The 18,670-nt window shown below is 38.5% G+C and overlaps 1 protein-coding gene across 7 annotated transcripts in view; it reads left to right on the plus strand.

Moving 5' to 3' along the window:
• The window catches only part of BCAS3 (BCAS3 microtubule associated cell migration factor), an 818,800-nt gene that overhangs the window by 400,708 nt on the left and 399,422 nt on the right, over nt 1-18,670 (plus strand). For all 7 annotated transcript variants that reach the window (XM_072136426.1, XM_072136427.1, XM_072136425.1 and 4 more), the window contains 2 exons: nt 5,037-5,202; nt 8,306-8,406. In XM_072136426.1, the coding sequence (XP_071992527.1) occupies nt 5,037-5,202; nt 8,306-8,406 (267 nt within the window). The remainder of the gene's footprint in view (nt 1-5,036; nt 5,203-8,305; nt 8,407-18,670) is intronic.

The following is an 18,670-nucleotide window of genomic DNA, read 5'->3' on the forward strand; positions in this document are numbered from 1 at the left end:
CTTCACCAGAGGTCACAGTGGGGAGAGAGGTCCTTTAAATGGCCTCTGGAATTAGTCTTAAAATATTCTGTAAGGGAACCAGAGCCTAGGACACACATAACCCACCTATGTAGGGCTGCAATATTGCCATTGCATTTAACCTGACCTCTTTTATAACTCTGTTAATGGAAGTATAGCCAGGATTTAAAATGGGGCACCTGCTCCAAAATAAATTTTATGTCATCCATTATGTTCAGCTTAAGCAGGGATCCATTATCTATGAGTTTTTGGGGATGGAAAAATGTTGTAGACTGCAATACTTTTCCACTGTTTGAAAAAATTGCATGGATAACGGGTACTTGCCTAACTAACCATAACGGATTACATCAAATTTACTTTGATGTCAATGGAATTTTTTAACTGATACGTTCAAACTCCGTTAAGCCTCCATTCTTCACTTTTTTAACAGCGTAAAGGAAAGGAGAGAAGGAGCGTTAGTATGAATTTAACTCTGCTAAGAACACCAATTTGTTATGAAAACAATTGAATACAAAATTGCCAGCTCCTTGAAAGGCTGTAGTAAACTAAAGAAAGAATGTCTGGCTCCTCATATCACATTGTTATATAATATCATAACATAATGATGATAATAATATTAGTAATAAATCTTTATTTATATAGCACCATCTTATTCTGTAGCGGTCATTTGAAATAATGGGAGTGAGGGCCCTGCTCACATGAGGTGAAATGGGCAACACAAGAGGAGTAACCTTGTACGTACAGCGGTCCAGCCGTTCCTATAGGGGATGAGAATAAATAGATAAAATACATCAGTTAATAAAAAAATAGTGCTGCTTTTTGAACCAGTAATCAGCCACCATATACAGAGTCCAAGATTTTGATAGACCTGCATGTTTTAAAGCTTTGATAGATAGGCTTTAGTCCCATGGTCTGGGATAGGGCATTCCAGAGAGTTTGTGAAGATGGGTTGTGTAATAGACTGAGATGAGAGAGGAGAGGTATAGAGGTGCCACACTGTGCAAAACTATGTGATGTTTAGACTGTATGTGGAAGGAAAAGGGCAACCAATGAAGTGACTGGCACAGACTGGAGGCATCCATGTAGTATTTGGACTGAAAGACAAGTCTGGCTGCTGCATTAAGAATGAATTGGAGAGGAAAGAGTATTATAAGTGGAAGATCTAGTAGTAGGGAGTTACAGTGGTCTAGATGAGAGTGATGCAGAGCGTCAATTAGGGTATTAGAGGTTTCAATTGTAAGAAAGGGTGGATCCTGGAAATATTTTTAAGAGGCATGTGACAAGAGAGTGCAAGTGATTGCATATACGGTGAAAAGGAAAGGTCATTGTCGAGCACAACCCCAAGACCGCAGACCTGCTACCTCAGGGTTATCGTGATAACATAATCAGAAATTGCAAACACCCTCCACATCTATTGTAGCTTAGTTACGACTTTGGGTTGCCGTCTACACTTCTATACTACAAATGGAGATTAATAGGTCAGGATTGAGTTGGTTAGTATCCAAACCATAGAAGAAAGTATAGCTGGCACAATCCATCCAGAAACAGCGCTTCCAGAGCAGACACATTGCATCAATCAGGCATACCACACAAAAACACCATTGGTGTTGCTCAGCAAAGGTAGAGTCAGAGTTCACATAGGAGCATACAATTAGAATAGCGGTACTCCCAGATGAATGTGCAAAACTAGATTCTTTATTGTCAGTGATCCATGGCGGGAGGGTACAAGCTGCAGTAATGGGGCCGTTTCATGCTCAGAGGCGCTTTCTCAAGCTGATGACAGGAAGTTTAAAGGGGTTGGCCACCTTTCAGTAATTCTCTTCCATAATACATGTCTCTGCATGTTTGTGTACCTGTACTTTTGCCTCCTGTCAGAGCTTTCGCCTTTCCCTGCTCTCCCCATGCAGCACTTTGCATCTCTCCTTCAGTCCATTCTAATGGCAGCCTCTAGTGTGTTTTTTCCCTCTCAGTCCGTCTCACTGAGGGGAGGGGGTAGCAGGATAAGTCAAAACTCTTCTGCTACAGGTCCCTCCTATTTATCAGTGCATAGACATGTAAACAAACATTCAGAGAGAGTTTGCAGACAGCCCTAAAGAAAGCATCAGGGATGATTAACCCCTTAAGGACGCAGCCTGTTTGCAGGTTAAGGCTCGCAACTTTTTTTTGAAATTTGACCAGTGTCTCTTCCTGTGGTAATAACTTTTGAACACTGTTACTTATCAAAGCGATTCTGAGATTGTTTTTTCCCCACATGTTGTACTTCATTTTAGTGGTAAATTTTGGCTGATAAGTTTTGCGTTTATTTACAAAAAAAAGAAAAAAATGATGAATTTTTAGAAAAATTTGCCATTTTCGAAATTCAAAATCACCGCGTTTTCAGGCAGATAGATTTACCACCTAAATAACTTGCAGAATAACATTTCCCATTTGTCTACTTTACATTTTCATAATTTTTGAAATGTTTGGATAATTTATTTTGACGTCACGCGGCTTACAAATCGAATAGCGATTTTCCGTATTTTCGGAATTGACTATTTTGGGGATAAATACTGTTTGAAATCAAATTTTACATATTTAGCAACAAAATCCCCCTATATAACCAACCCATTTTCAAATCTGCACCCCACAAACTATCAGAAACAGCATTTACAAAGATTGTTAACCCCTTGAGATCTTCATAGTAATTGAATCAAAATGGCGGTGAAATTTAGAATGGTCAAATTTTGTCGGTTATACGTTCATTTAGCCCTAAAATTTACACATTTTCAAAAGATAAAAAGAGAAAACTCACCATAAAATTTGTTCTACAATTTCTCCTGAGTGCAGCGACCCCCCACGTGTGGCCGTGATTTGTGTTATGGGGGCACAGTGAGGCGCAGAAGGGAAGGAGCACCCTGCAGCTGCCAGGATTTTAGTTTTCTGGTTGCCCCCTTTTGAAGGCTATAAAATTTTCGCTTTTCCGTTATTTGGGCCATGTGATGGCATTTTTTTGCGGGACGAGATGCTTTTTCCAGTGTTACCATTTTGGGGTTGGTATCACCTATTGTTGAAAATTTTGGAACTTTTTTTGAGGTCATGAGTAGAAAAGCATCAATTCTGTACTGGATTTTTTACTTTTTTTTTTTTTCGTGTTCACCGTATAGCCTAATAATCCTGTTATCTTTATTCTATGGGTCGATACGATTACGGGGATACCAGACATGAATATTTTTTCTTATGTTTTACTAAATTTGCCAAATAAAACCCTAATGTGGGGAAAAATCTATCATTTTTGCATCGCTGTCTTCCAAATGGCATAACATTGTTACGTTTTTGGCTACAGAGCTGGTTGATGGCTTGCTTTTTGCGGGACATGTTGTTCTTTGCAACAATATCATTCTGGAGTACATATGTTTTGTTGATCACTTTTTATTGCATTTTTAGTGGGATATAATAGGTAAAAATCATATTTTTTGGCGGGTTTTTGACGTTTTTTTTTTACGGCGTTCATCATATGGGTTCAATAGTTATTTAGTTTTATTCTATGGATTGTTACGGACGCGGTGATACTATATATGTGGGGTTTGTGTTATGATTTAGACTTTTTTGAGCGTTATATGTCTCTTTATATGTTTTGGGGCTTATGGGCATTTTTAGTGATTTATAAAGTAATTTTTTATTGAAAAACATTTTTTTTTACATTTCTTACATGATCCACCATGGGATATGACCAAGCAATCATCTGATTGCTTGTTCTTGATAATACTCTGCAATACTAATGTATTGCAGGGTATTATCAGTGCCAGCCTATGCAGATGCATAGGCTGACACTTTGCCTTTAAGATGACGTCACAGACGCCATCTTAAAGGTAAACCCTCCAGGCTTCTCTGGGGTCCCGATCGGACCCCAGAGGAGCCAAAACAGCGATTGCCCCCCCCCCGAAAACGGTGCGGGGGGGCCGATCGTGGGGTAAAGACCCCCAGAAGGCATGTTAAATGCCGCGGTCGCGTTGACCGCGGCATTTAACGGGTTAAACACCTGCGATCGGAGCCCACTCTGACCGCGGGTGTTAGCCGGGGATGTCAGCGGTAGATTACCGCTGAAATCCCGCGGCTAACGATGCCGGTTCGGCTGCTATGCAGCGCTGAACCGGCATCGGCTCTGCGCAGTAGCTGTACTGCGCTGAGCGCTAATCGCGGGGCTCAGCGCAGTACAGCTACGGCGCAGAGCGCTAAGGGATTAATCAATTGTTGAACATTCAGGAATTATTATTAAGGTAGTAAAGGCACATGGACAATTTATGTAAAAGTGTGGCCAACCCCTTTACGCTTCAGATAGAACTAATAATTCAGCAAGAACTAATAATTATATGTCATATTTATCTGGTGAACTCAAGCCAAGAGGAAAGGTTCACATCTCTTTTTTTCTCATTAGTTACTTTGAGGCACAGAGATTCTACAAGGATAAGGAGTAATGGAAAAATTTGTACCTGTTTTGTTTATTCAACTACTCCTCACTTTCGCTCACACTAAAAGATGCAAAAAATGATAAAAAATTAAATTGGCCCTTGCCTAGAAATTAAAATTTGTATGTGATTGAACGAATGTGTATAAATGTGTACTCAATGGGGCAGATTTATCAAACTGTCTGAAAGTCAGAATATTTCTAGTTGCCCATGGCAACCAATCACAGCTCCCCTTTGAAATTTTCATGAGCACTGGAAAAATTAAAGCTGAGCTGTGATTGGTTGCCATGGGAAATTAGAAATATTCTAACTTTCAGACAGCTTGATAAATTTGCACCAATGTGTTGGTAAATATTTTTTTTAACCATTCAAAAGATGAAAGGAGTGTAACTGAATAACAAAAAAGATCTCTCATAGTGTACAATATACTGTATTTATTTAAACTTTATAAAATTTCTGAACAAACAGAGCATTTTTGATGTGCATTTAGATGATTGTGCAGCAAGCCAGAATTTAATGTATTGTTGCTGAATTTGTGATTTGTTTTTTATTTTCTCATCCCTTTACTCTTAGATCAATCCAAGCAATGTGTGGTGGAATCACTGTATGTAATTAGCTGTTATGGAACTCTAGTAGAACATGTGTTGGAACCCCGGCCTCTGAGCACTGCACCAAAGATAAGTGATGACACACCTCTGGAAATGTGGACCTCACCACGTGCCAGCTGGACTCTAGTTAGGTATGTTAATGCTTATCTCATTGCGTTTGGAAAATATTGTTATTTAGGCAGAAAACAGTTACATCATTTTAACAGCTATATTTCATGTATTAGCTATTCTTAGTTACTAGAAGCCTTCAAAGGAAAAATATACAGTATGAAGATATTCCTTATCACACAGTAACCAGAATAGAATACTAACCAGTGCATTGTTAAAAACCAATGTAATACAATACCATACTGGATATGTGTCATACAGCCATGTGGACACAAAGGTTGGACATGGGCAGAGAGCACGGGGTTCACCGCCTCCCGTGCTCTCTGGCCATCCCCAACACTTGTGTCCACATGGCTGTATGATGCATATCCAGTATGGTATTGTACTACTAGGGCAGTTTGTGGCATTTATGGCATATAATTGGTCATTTTTTGTTTTGGATTTTGTCTACTATTTAGTGCACCTTGCCTTGTGTTTATGGCTACACACTTTTGAGGGCAGATTGAGCTAGGGAGAGGGTCTTACCTTGACCTGTGGTAACCAGTAACACCTCTATGGTGCACCTTTTTAAGTGTTTTTGATTTTATATGTATCCTGTCTTTGTTATTGATTTCACTTATTTGTAATAAACTTTGCACTTTATTCTCCATCCAGTGTATACATCCATCTGTTTCTGTCTTTAGCATAAGGATTTATACACATAGCTTTAACAGTCAGTGTTGTAAGGTGATTTCCAAATTATATGAATCTTTGTTTCCAGAGCTGGAATGGAGTGAGTAACACAGAAAAGATATTTAACTAGTTAAAAACATTAACTCAAGACGGTTTATTTTTGGTACTGAGACCCTTATATAGAATATCATAAGGCACTTTGCATAGGGTGTGCAAGTACACAAGCGGGCAATACCATTGGATAGCTTGACACATGAAATGCAACACTATTGGATGCAAACACACAAAGGAATGTACAACCATTGGCTGTCTTCACATAAAAACAATGCCCAGGTGCTCCCCTGAATACCTTCCCTTAGTTGGTGCTAGCAAGCGCTAAGTCTTTATGTTTTGTACCTTACTTTGTTTGAATAGAAACCCCACCCAAACTTTAGTTTTCACTAGACAAGTTATGTGAAATGAATACTGAGTATTTAAAATGGCTGAAAGTACGCAACATGGCGTCCGAGACCAGTGCCATCTCCTTAACAAATATAATTGTACAGAGCTTGTTCATCTACTTTTACACCACATGAGCTACTTTTCTATAACAGACCACTTTGTTTTTTGACTTATACTAAAGGCTTCATCCATTCACCCTTTTAACCCCTATGCAATGACTCAATTATACTATGACAGGAACATAAGGCAGAATAGAATAGTCCTAGAACAGGTAAACGACTGCCGTATGTAGGAAAGATGGCACTAAAGAGGGACATGGTCTGTAAGCAAACCCAGGCAATAGCTCAGGGCAGGCAGGCAAGATTCATAAAGTCCAATGAACAGCAGAAGGTCACAACTGGAATTGAAGAATACATAGCAAATGCTGTAACAGCACACTATCATGCTAGAAGCCTTTGCTCAGCCATCCTCCTTTGGAAGAAGCTACCTTTTATAGCCCACAGGAGAGTTTTCGGCAAGATAGAGCAGTGTGGTGCGTAATGGGAGAACTGTGAGGAGTACTAGGAGCTCTAGGCTAATCTGGTGTTCTTTTTGGTATCCAGTTTTCCTCACCAGAATGGAGTTGCAGTGCACTAGTCTTTAGTGCTTTCTTTGCTATATGTTTCTGTGAATTATGCAGTGAAAAAGTTGATTGCTTGTCAAAGCTGTTGGAATTTTAGCCTACATAATGTCCAGCAGATGTTAAAAAATGTATGAAATATACTGATATTTTGTTATCAGACATTTATGAAAGATATTTCTGTACCATTACTTATCGTTATTATGATTACCCTTTAATTTATACCTACATTAATGAGATTGATAAGCCATGCAGCAATGTTCAATTGGTTTTCTATTAAAAATAACTCTAAATTGAAATGCCCCTTAATAAGTGGCCAGACCTTACTGCACCAAACAGAAATCAATCCATAAATATTTTTCCAGTGTCTGATCTTTTTTTCCTTTTGGACATTTTAAAGTATTTTGCCATTGATTTTTAGGATGCATTGTCCTGTAGCTGTGCTTATTCCTGTATTGGTATAATCAATATGAATGATACAGAACAATTTACAAGGAACATTCCTTAATTAAAATGACCTCATATTGGATGGAGTTGTCATATTTCAGAAAATGGGAGCATCTAGGAGTTTTGTCTGAGGCAAAGGCTGTATTATTATGCAGAGACACTGGTATAGAAATATGGTGCTTAGCCATCTTTGTTGGATTGTCGAATGTATTTGAAGATGTTGGTTTTGTTTTACATTATAAAATGATTGCCGTTAGAGATTTTTTTTGGTTACCCCTTTCATCTGTATGTTTCCCATTGTAGGGCTGGGCTCACACATGAAAAAGAAATGTTTTCATTTTGCAAATACACATGCATTTTATTTGATCTTTTAGCTACCCATATGGTGTAAAACCATATGGTGTAAAAGTGATTTAAAAATACATCTATATTTGGAGTTATCACTATGTTTATTACATTTAATGGCCCACAATCAAAACTAGTTCAGTCTGTGCAATATGTAGTTTGCCTGTGGAGTGTGCAGAGTGATCCAGATTGAACAAAACTGGTGCACAGTCTTCACTAATCTGGTGCACCCTGCCCTGCTCTGGAAGTGTGCACCATTTTTGGTGCACTTTGTTCATGCTGGAGAATAATGGCTTTTCATGATTTAAAAAAAATTTAATGAATTTCTCTACTGCAGCCAATTGTATGATCATATGCTTCACCATTGGTATATGAATATTCCTTCTTTACTGCTGGATATACCCTCTGGCTAGCATTGAAGAATGCCAACAATTAGTATTCTATAAAAAGTGTATCATATTATAATATCAGAATAATTATTAATTTATCAAGAAGAAAAGACTAAACTTCATTTAATGTATGGTCAATGTCTGCACCAATATGTCAATTATGGTCATGAAACACACGTCTAACATTAAAAGGTTAATATTTTATTTCCTCAGGACTCCTCATTGGAATGAGCTACAACCACCATTTAATGCCAACCATCCTTTGCTATTGGCCTCAGATGTGGTACAATACTATCAATACCTACTTGCTGGACGTAAGTGCATTTCTAATTGATGTAACTGTACTTGTTCCAACAGCTAATATATAGTAACAAAGTACAGCTAAAAAGACCATCTTTCTCAACTCGTTATCCAACAGTATTGAGACAAAAAGCAAGCTGCTTATTATTGTAGCCAATGGGTCCATGCAAAGGAAAGCAAAGTCCTTCCTAGTTCATATTGCTAATCATAGCATAGCAATCAACCATGAATCACTCAACTCAAGTAATGTGCTACAGATAACTTGTAAAGCTAATTTCACACTACTGTTCAAACCTCCATTCCATATCTCTGTTAAAAAAGGTAAAGAACGGAGGTTTAACATATCAATTAAAAATCCCATTGCCATCAATGTAATTTTTATGGAACCTGTTATGGTCAGTTAAGCAAGTATCCATTATTCATGCATTTTTCAAACTGAGGAAAAGTACTACAGCATCCGTAACGGATCCCTGCCTAAACGGAACATAATGGGTGACATAAAATTTACATTGATTTCAATGGGATCTTTAAACAATACATTAAACCTCTGTTCTTTACCTTTTTTTAACAGAGGTAAGGAACAGAGATTTGAATAGTAGTGTGAAATTAGCCCAAGAGTGATTTATATGCAAATTCTTCTTGTTGTGGCTATAGTCTTAGTAATCAGGTTTCATGTACACAAAATATCTTCAAGTGTAAGTATTCTTAGTACTCCCATCAACATTCCTTAAAAGTTTTATTTTCCATTTTTCGGTAAAAAACTGTAATGGGGCAGGGTTTGGGGGAAAAAAAAGAAAAATAGAATTTCATTGTAAAATTTCTTTTCCGCACACTTACACTATTATTTGGGCGGTGTTGAAAAGAATAAAAGCATAAACATTAAGATTTTTTTTGAAAATGTCCAAGTATGGCAAAACAAATTTAAAATGCAGACTGTGATACTTATTTAGAACCCCTTTTGGCCATAGCTGTAAGTCAGCTAAGTGCCCATGCAAACTAAAACCTCTGGTAGCTCAATATTGCTGGAATTTATGAAACCAAATATATCAACAACATCTACAGACCCACTAGTGCTGACATATTTCTATATTTTCATCCACTGGCAACTTCATTATCTGACAGTATTTCTTGTTAATTCTTGGGAATAGCTAAAAAGCTAAATGTTAGATTTAAAGCATCAGATTAGTAAAATTTCATCCCATTTTAAAGCAATATATTATAGATCACATGTTTTACCATGGGCAATTTTCCAGGTTGTTTGCTTGTAAAGGGCTGTCCAGTAAATACTTATGAAAGAAGACAATACAGGAACACAGGAGTAGACATCCACTTTACTGTAGTATTCTTTTATATTCTCAACTTGTTTTAACAGTAAGTGCAAATATCTTAGATTCATATAATAATTCTCTCCTAAATAATTGACATTTTGCATAGATTCCTCAGGGTACATTTATCAGGGCCTCTGCGCCCTGGGGCATGTAGGGGATGGCCGGGAGTGGGCTGGAGCTGCTGCCCGCGACATTCCATATGTGAAAAGTCACCGGCTGCGGTTTTTACTACACCAGGCCTTGGCTGGTATAGAATAAGCGCTGCGCAGCCACCTGCCCCGATACATCAAGAGGCGGAAGCCAGGTTGACTATATAGCTTATCCTAGCAGCGAAGCACTGTGTCCTCCTGTCCACTGCTGTTTGTGCCTTTTTGCATTTCAGTTTTTTACTCCGCTCCTTTCAAAAGCCAAAACTTTTTAATAATACCAATTATGGCGAAATTGAAGAAAAAACGCCTTTGTGGCATTTTCTTATGGCCTCTGATTTTATATATACAGGCAGTCACCGGGTTACATACAAGATAGGGTCTGTAGGTTTGTTCTTAAGTTCAATTTGTATGTAAGTCGGAACTGTATATTTTATCATTGTGATCCCAGCCAGAACTTTTTTGGTCTCTGTGACAATTGGATTTTAAAAATGTTGGATTGTCATAAGAATCAATATTAACACTAAAGCTTCATTACAGACACATTTGATAACTGTTACAGCTGATCATTGTAGCCTAGGACTAAAGTACAATAAATTACCAATATCCAGAGGTCCGTTTGTAACTAGGGGTCGTATGTAAGTCGAGTGTTCTTAAGTAGGGGACCACCTGTATATATAACTGTGCGCTTCAGATGACACTGCCTCTTTATTCTTTGGATCGCTATGATCACAGAGATACCAAATTTATATGTGTTATTTTTATTTTTTTTTCCTTTAAAAAGTTTTATTAAACAACATTTGGATACAACAAACAAGTTATCAGTGCCCAGATTGGGTATATTAGGACTGTGTAATTGTTTTTTCTTTTGTTCTGAAAGTTAAATAAAAAGAAGTTGAAAAAAACAAAACAAACAAGTTATGACATGATTAGATCATATGGTCGTGTAAGACCAAACCATAATGTTCAACATGGAAAAATCTAGGTTACATTATGCAGAAGGAAATTTCCACATCAAGTATACTTTTGAAATCTGCAAAGGGGCACTACAATAATACAGGCGGTCCCCTACTTAAGAACACTCAACTTACATATGACCCCTAGTTACAAACGGACCTCTGGATATTGGTAATTTATTTTACTTTAGTCCTAGGCTACAATGATCAGCTGTAACAGTTATCACAGGTGTCTGTAATGAAGCTTTAGTGTTAATCCTGGTTCTTATGACAACCTAACCCAATTGTCACAGAGACCAAAAAAGTTCTGTCTGGGATTACAATGATAAAATATACAGTTCCAACTTACATACAAATTCAACTTAAGAACAAACCTACAGACCCTATATTGTATTTAACCCGGGGAGTGCCTGTACATAGAAATCAGACAAGAAACGGAGGTCAGGAAGGAGAGGAAAAAGAAGAGAGGGATGGAAAGGGGGGGGGGCAGGGTGGTGAAGTTTTACAAGGGAACAAAATGGGTGTAAATAATAGGAGGTTCATCACTCCCACAGACATCCATTCAATCTCTAAGTGCACAAAAATCAGGAGAGGCCAGAGAAGTCACCCAATGGTTCCAGGTATCAGAGAACGGAGAGTAATCTGGAGACTGAGCAATGAGTTCCTCCATCCATCCTATGTGTCACTGTGATTTCTGCTAGCCATTTGCATATCAAGGGTGGGTCATCAGAACACCAATTCCTAGGAATGACCGTTTTAGCAGGAGGTATTAGGTGAGGTTCTTCTTGTATCTGGCTGGCGGCATGTCAAACATGAATAAAAGGGTTGCTTCAGGATTGTCTGGAATCGATGCACCTGTAACCGTGTGCATGCCGGTGAGAACTGTAGACCAAAAAGAGTGTAAATGGGGGGAAGACGAGCAGAGGTTTGACATAGTGCTTTCACTGGCCATGCATTGCCAGCAGGCATCAGGAAACTCAGTATACTATATATGCAAGAGAGAGAGGGCACTCTGTACCATCTAGTTAAAATATTGTAACTCATCTCCTTATAGTAATATTCATTTTGCCATTTTCTGACCTTTATTTGTTTTTCATTCTTGTGTACAGACCTGTGTAAGGTGTTATTTTTGTAAGATGAGCAGTGTTTTCATTGCCACCATTTTGGGGACTGTACAACCATTTGATTACTTCTTATTAAAATTTTATTTGCTGCATCATTTTTGAAAGATTGGGCATTTTGGGACATGGTGGTATGACTTTTTTTAACTTTTATTTCACTTCTAAAGAAATAGTGGGGGGGGGGTAACAATTTTTATTTATTTTTAAAAAATGTTTTACTTAGATTTTTTTTAATGTTATGATCACTAATACCCTATACTGCAGTACCCCAACCAGCAGCCAGCCCCCCATTTCCCCATTGTTTTCATTGGCTAGCTTCCAGTATCCATCTTCCTATACATGCACATGCAATAAACCAGCAGTACAAGTGAGGATATGACATTATGGTAATTCTTTCAATCAAGGAGGATCATCCAGGTCATCCATGTCATGCAGTGTGCTTACTGCATGCATGTTTTATGCAGGTTTTTGCAATGAATAATGCCAAATATGCAGTTAAATAACCACATTGGGCAGTCCAGGCAGCCCCTGGAGAAAACAGTTGCAGAGAAAAGAAGCATAGAAACTCCTATCTCCAATTAATTTATTTGTATTAATATGTCTTAAAGACACAGATACAATTGACATACACTGATCATAGGATGGAGTTGACTTTGTATTTAGATGTATAGGGCTATGTACCATGTAGCGCTTTGTTCTTTATTTCTGATCTGAAAGAATCCTGTTATGTCTAAACTAGTAACCGCAACCTGCTAACATCTTTTGCTGGCGCTACATGTCTTGATTGTGTTGTCTGTGTGTTCTGCTGTTTACCTGCAATACAGTAATAGGCTGACAGTAGCAGTAAGTTATGGTTCAATATTATATCACTTCTGTCAATAAGGTTAATTGCTAGCAAATGACTAAATGGGAGTTTAGGGCAAATGCTACAGCCGTCTGCCATGTTAGTGGTAAAAGGAGTTGTGGCGCCATTTCAGGGTCGCTATTTGTATCTGTCGATCACAGTTAGAACACAGCAGTTTCTCTCAGTTTCATTCTTTTGTATGACATTTCTGTCAATTGTTTGGCTCCATTAACTGTGCAAGGGAAATGAAAGCCTTAGTGACCAAGCCACAAGGGGCTCTGTATAGACCTTCTCTTTGTCCACAGTCAGAACATTACATTAACTCTCATTATCCATTTATAATAAGTGACCTTTGCCCTTTGGGTCATTGAAAAATACTCTGTGTGCTTTTTCTAACACTAGGTACCTCCATCAGCAGACTGATGAAACAATGAACCGTCTGGTTGTCTGATTGAAGGGGACACTTAGCAGGTCTTCATAAATACAAGGTTACAATCCAAACCCCTTAAGCAAAACCTTGCTATTTAATCATTCTAGCGTCAGAGCAGTCCAGAGACACTTTCCTGTTCTCAGTTTGAAATCTCTTACGATATTTTTATTCAGTCACATAAAATAAGGCAGGCAACAGAGTTCATTTTATTTGATGCTCCTTCTTTGTCTATTCAGAACATGTCCTAAGTTGTGAATCTAATAAGAAGCCATTGTATGAACGAGCATTTTCTGGTGTAAGTGTTCAAGACCTTTGTCCCCTGGGTTGTAGTAAGTGGTGCTGCACAGCTGTTTGGTTATTTTTAAGGTCATCTGTGACATCTGCTCTGAAACTCTCCTTGTCAAACAGCCTCATAGATTTACCTATCTAAACTGACTACTATAGGCAGTGTCTTTTCCATCAGGACATAAGAACACTATCAGTGTGAATATGCCATTAGAATAAACACATGATTCCTGACCCACATTCTCTTCCATCTGTCCGATGGTCACATATTGTTCAGCAGCTTGAAGATTGTATACAATCCACATTTTTTCAAAAAGATGTCTCAAATATCAAAGGCAAGTCAATGAAAAGAATTTAGACGTTTTTGTGCTTGTCGTGAACATATAGTTCACATTTCTAAGTAGAAAATATGATTTTTGGTGTTTCTAGACTTTTCATTTGGCTACTGTTTTATTGAGCAGGGCAGTAAATATGAATCTTTAATAGAGAGAACAGCAAACAGGGTTTAAACGGGTAGGCTGCTTATTGTTTATTCCTGTGGTACATAAACATTATGAAGTTGGTATATATTCTTTTATGTCTCTTCTCTTAAAAGTATGGCACCCGAGATAATGCTGGCCTAACCTGTATGGTAGATTGCACACAAGCAATTTTCTTCGAACACAGTCACTGCATGTTTCTGCAGGATTTACAGGCTAGAACACAGAGCAGCTGAACTGAACCCAATGCAATTCCGGTATCTAAAGAACTTTTATAAATGTGTACACTGCACCACCTCGATGCCCACTGATCATATCAACAGCACCCTTGGCGTTGTATCAAGATCTTTGGATCTTGCCAGAGTAAAATGAGTATGTTCAGTATAATACACTGCAATACTAATAAACAAGCTGATTGATAAAATTGTTAAAATGCTGTATTCTTCAGACTATGATGCACCTTACTATAAGACAAAATATTTTTGACACAAATGAAAAATTCCCTGTTGGTCACAAACAACCACGGCACATACAACTCTGCTACATCCATTTACTCACACACAGCTCTGTACCATTTATTCACTCACTTACAGATCTGCTACATCCATAACTCCCACAACTCTACTACATTCACACAGAGCTCTGCTACATCAATTATTTCACAAATAGCTCTGCTTCATCCATTCACTCACAAAAATCTATGCTACAACCATTCACTCACACACAGTCCTGCAGAGTCACCATGGGGGAGGGAACACTGGGACTTCAGTCGTTGGCCAGTTTTACAGTGAAGGGGAGGAGGCAGGGTGACATGGTTCCAGCCCCTGATTCTGCATCATCTCCTTTGTGCTGCGACTCTTCTATTATGAGATGATAATAATAATTCCTTTATTTATATAGTGCACACAGATTACGCAGCGTTGCACAAACCATGTCAAATTGGTCCATGTCCCCTTGGGGCTCACAATCTAATCAGCCTACCAGTATGTTTTTGGAGTGTGGGGGGAAACCGGAGGACCCGGAGGAAACCCACGCAAACACGATCTTAGAAAATGTCACATTTATCATCCAGCATCCAGACACTGTTATAAATCTGGTACAGTACAAGGCTGCCTGTCTCACACTTCTTTGTTTTCTGGCCCTTTATCTTTGTATTAATCTTGTTTCTGATAACACATCAATGTAGTATCTTGGTTCTAGTGTTGTATCTATGTAGAAATTGGTTAGGTTGTGGTTGTAGTTAGAAGCTTAGTTATACTACTGTTGTTATTCACTAAACATCAGATCATCTAAAAACACTTAACTGCTATGAAGGCCACAATGTCTATGGCCTAGTCTCCATGATAATCTTAAGCAAATATTAGCAATGTGATGTAGTTGTATTAGACTGGAATCCAATATACACACAGGGATCCCCACAAAGCTTCCTGATGTTCCTGCTACAACTACTCAAAATCTTTTGCTACATTCAATCACTCAGGTCTGCTAAATACATTAACTCACATGAACACACTTAGGACACATTTCACACACACAGCTCTTCTTATCCAGTCCCAGACGTAATTTCTTCTCTGGCCCCATCCTCTGGCAGCAACAAAGGGTTTCTGGACCATCCAGTGATGCAGAATCATTCACATGCTTCTGACATCACTGTAGATACTGCAGTAATATGCGTGTCAGGATGGTGGGGAGAGGCTCTGCTCTCTCATATATTGAGTGAAGTAGTTTGCTGGCGCATCACCTGATTTTGAGAACAGCAGTCAGGAGGGTCTGACAAAGCTGTACCTTCAATCTATAAGACCCACAATATTTTTAGCGAGATCTTTTCTTGCTAAAAAGTGCACCCTATAGTCAACAAATGTGGTAAATTTAAAAGATGGCTAAAAAGCACTTTATAAGCTTTTGTATATAAAGACAAAAAGTTAAAATCACTACAAAAACATCACATATTTGGTATCATTACATCCATAATGACCCATACAATACAAGGTTTGTGAATAGCGTTGTGACCAACAGATGATACAGGTTTACTGTATCATCTGTTGGTCACAACGCTATTCACAAACCTTGATACATTTTTTAAAGGGTAGCTAAACGATTAACCAAATTTCATAAATCAACAGTGCAGATGATAATAAGTATTCTAATTTAGAATAATGTCCTTTTTTCCCCTGCTTTTGGCAGTGTATTTAAATCAGCTTTAACTCCCATACATATGAGCGCTTATGGATAAGAAGCTGACCCTCTAATTCTCCCTTTGCGGGGAGACAGGGGGCCTGGTTCCTTGGTAGTTGGTGGTACAAGCAGAGCCAACTGTAGCAGCGGGAACCTCGGGTGTCTGCAGTCTATTTTGGTGTCTCATCCACTGCAGCTCATGTTTGCTTTGCAGGTGCCTGGTAATACATAATGCTCAGATTGTCCCATGTCATTTGGCCACACTCTATTGATTGGTGGGGCAGCGTGCAAATTACACATGTTCACTTGTTTGCTGGATTCCTTGACAGTAGTAGGCAACAAAGTGGCTACAGGCTGACTGCAGCGACTTTCACTTGTTCTGGCTGCCTGGGGCTTCCTGATCACCACCTTGTTGTCTAAAGTATCACTGCCTTCCACCCATGTAAGGTCTAGTACCTCCTCATCACCCCTTGATTCTTCTACCACCAGGCCATCACTGCTGCCATCTCCCATCTGTAAAATTGCAGAATGCCACAGCAGTTGGCAGTTGTGTTTCATCATCATAGATCTCTCACACCCTCATCCTCCAGCACAATGTCTTGGGAATCTTGCAACTGTATGTCTGGGGCAGGGGCAGGTGGATAATGCCACAGATTCAAAGGTAGGAGAGTCATCATACAGCTGGAGTGACTGCTCCATGACTTTTGTCTGAGGAGGGTTTACTGTTTTGAAGGGGGGTAAGGTAGAGAGCTCTACTCTTTTAACAGTGGTTAATCGTGGTGAAGATAGTTGGGTGGTTTGTGTATGATCATCTCTAGCTGCTACATTGGCACCATTTTCTCACAGGTTCTGCCATTTTTGTGTGACAAACTGATGTTTTCATTGATACTAGTTTGGTTAAGACTGCAGCCCACGTGTGGGTTCACTTTTTAAGTGTGACCCCCTTGAGGAAGCTGCCGGAGGAGCAGCTATACTTGTGGGGCACTTACCCCATCCCCCAATATACACCTTGTACCTTGTACCTTTGTTACCCTTGATGTAATTACATATTGATCAGTTTTTGCACATACATTGGGTTTCTTACCGTAGTTATACTTTTTTATATTTATTAACCCCTTCCTGCACCCTAAGATAATTCTGTCATAGGATGTGGGTAGTTCTTGCACCTTGATGTAGAATTACTCCATGGTGATTGCCCCGGCTCAGAAGTTCAGGCGATCACCGTGGGATCCTGGCGGTACGTGGTAGCCAGGATCCCACAGTAACAGCCGGGATTGTGACTATCGCATCCCATCTGTTTAACCCTACAGACGCCGCAATGACTATGACCGAGGCGATTTAGTGCATCGGCGCGCAATGGACATCCTCTGTGTAGGGCAATTAAATAATGCAATAATCAAATAAAAACATTAAAAAGTGAAAATCACGCAAAAATAAAAACCCTGTAAAAAACCCCAAAAAACTGCACAAAAATTATGAAGTTTTCACATCTGACCTCATAAAAAGTGATCAAAAAGTAACATTTACCCCACATGATACCAAGAAAAAGTACAGCTTGTCCCACAAAATTTAAGCTCTAAAACAGCTCTGCAAACAAAAAATTATAAATGTTATGCCCATTGTTACATGACAATGCAAAAACGCAATTTTCTCAAAAAATTAGTCCTGCAAAACAAGTTAACCATAAAAAAGCTGCATAAATGGGGTATCACCATAATCATAATGACCCAAAGAATAAAGATAACACATTATTTTTATGATACGGTGAACGTTCTGTAAAAAAATGCTGAAAACCATTTAAAAAAAAATTAATGAATTTTTTAACCACCACCAAGAAAGAGTTCAAAAATGTGATTATTACCTATTGAACCCTTAAGATGTACCTGAAAAGTGGATCTCATCCACACAAAAAAATAATCTTCCATTTGTCCAAATTACAAAAAAATAAACATTTTATAGCTTGTAAAATGTGACAATGCAGATCTGCTCTGACTGGCGCTCCTTCCATTCTAAGACCGGCAGTGTGCCCATACAGCAGTTTACCAACACATATGGGGCACCTTCATGCTTGGGAGAAATTGGGTATCAAACTTTGTGTAGTTTGTTGTCATTAATACTTTGTGTTTAATACGGTTTAATTTTTGGCCAAATTTAATATATTGTCTAAAAAAATTACAGCTTGTAAATTACACCTCCATTTTGTGTTAACCCCTGTGAAGCATCTAAAGGGTTAACACACTTCTTAAAGTTGATTTTTTTTCACACATTAAGGGGTTAAGTTTCTAAAATGGCATAATTTACACGGTTTTCATAAAAATGAGAAAAATTGCACCCACAATTCTGAACCTCCTAACAACCTAGAAAAGAGAGAGGATGCATAAAGAGCCATGCCAATATAAAGCAGACCTTTGGGAAATGTTCGTTATAAAGTTACTTGGGTGCTATGAAGATTTTGAACTTTAAAAATGAATAATTTTAAGATATTATTGCCAAATTTCCATTTTTTTCATAACT

The sequence above is a fragment of the Engystomops pustulosus genome, chromosome 2 (genome assembly GCF_040894005.1).
Source record: "Engystomops pustulosus chromosome 2, aEngPut4.maternal, whole genome shotgun sequence".
NCBI classification, from domain to species: Eukaryota; Metazoa; Chordata; class Amphibia; order Anura; family Leptodactylidae; genus Engystomops; species Engystomops pustulosus.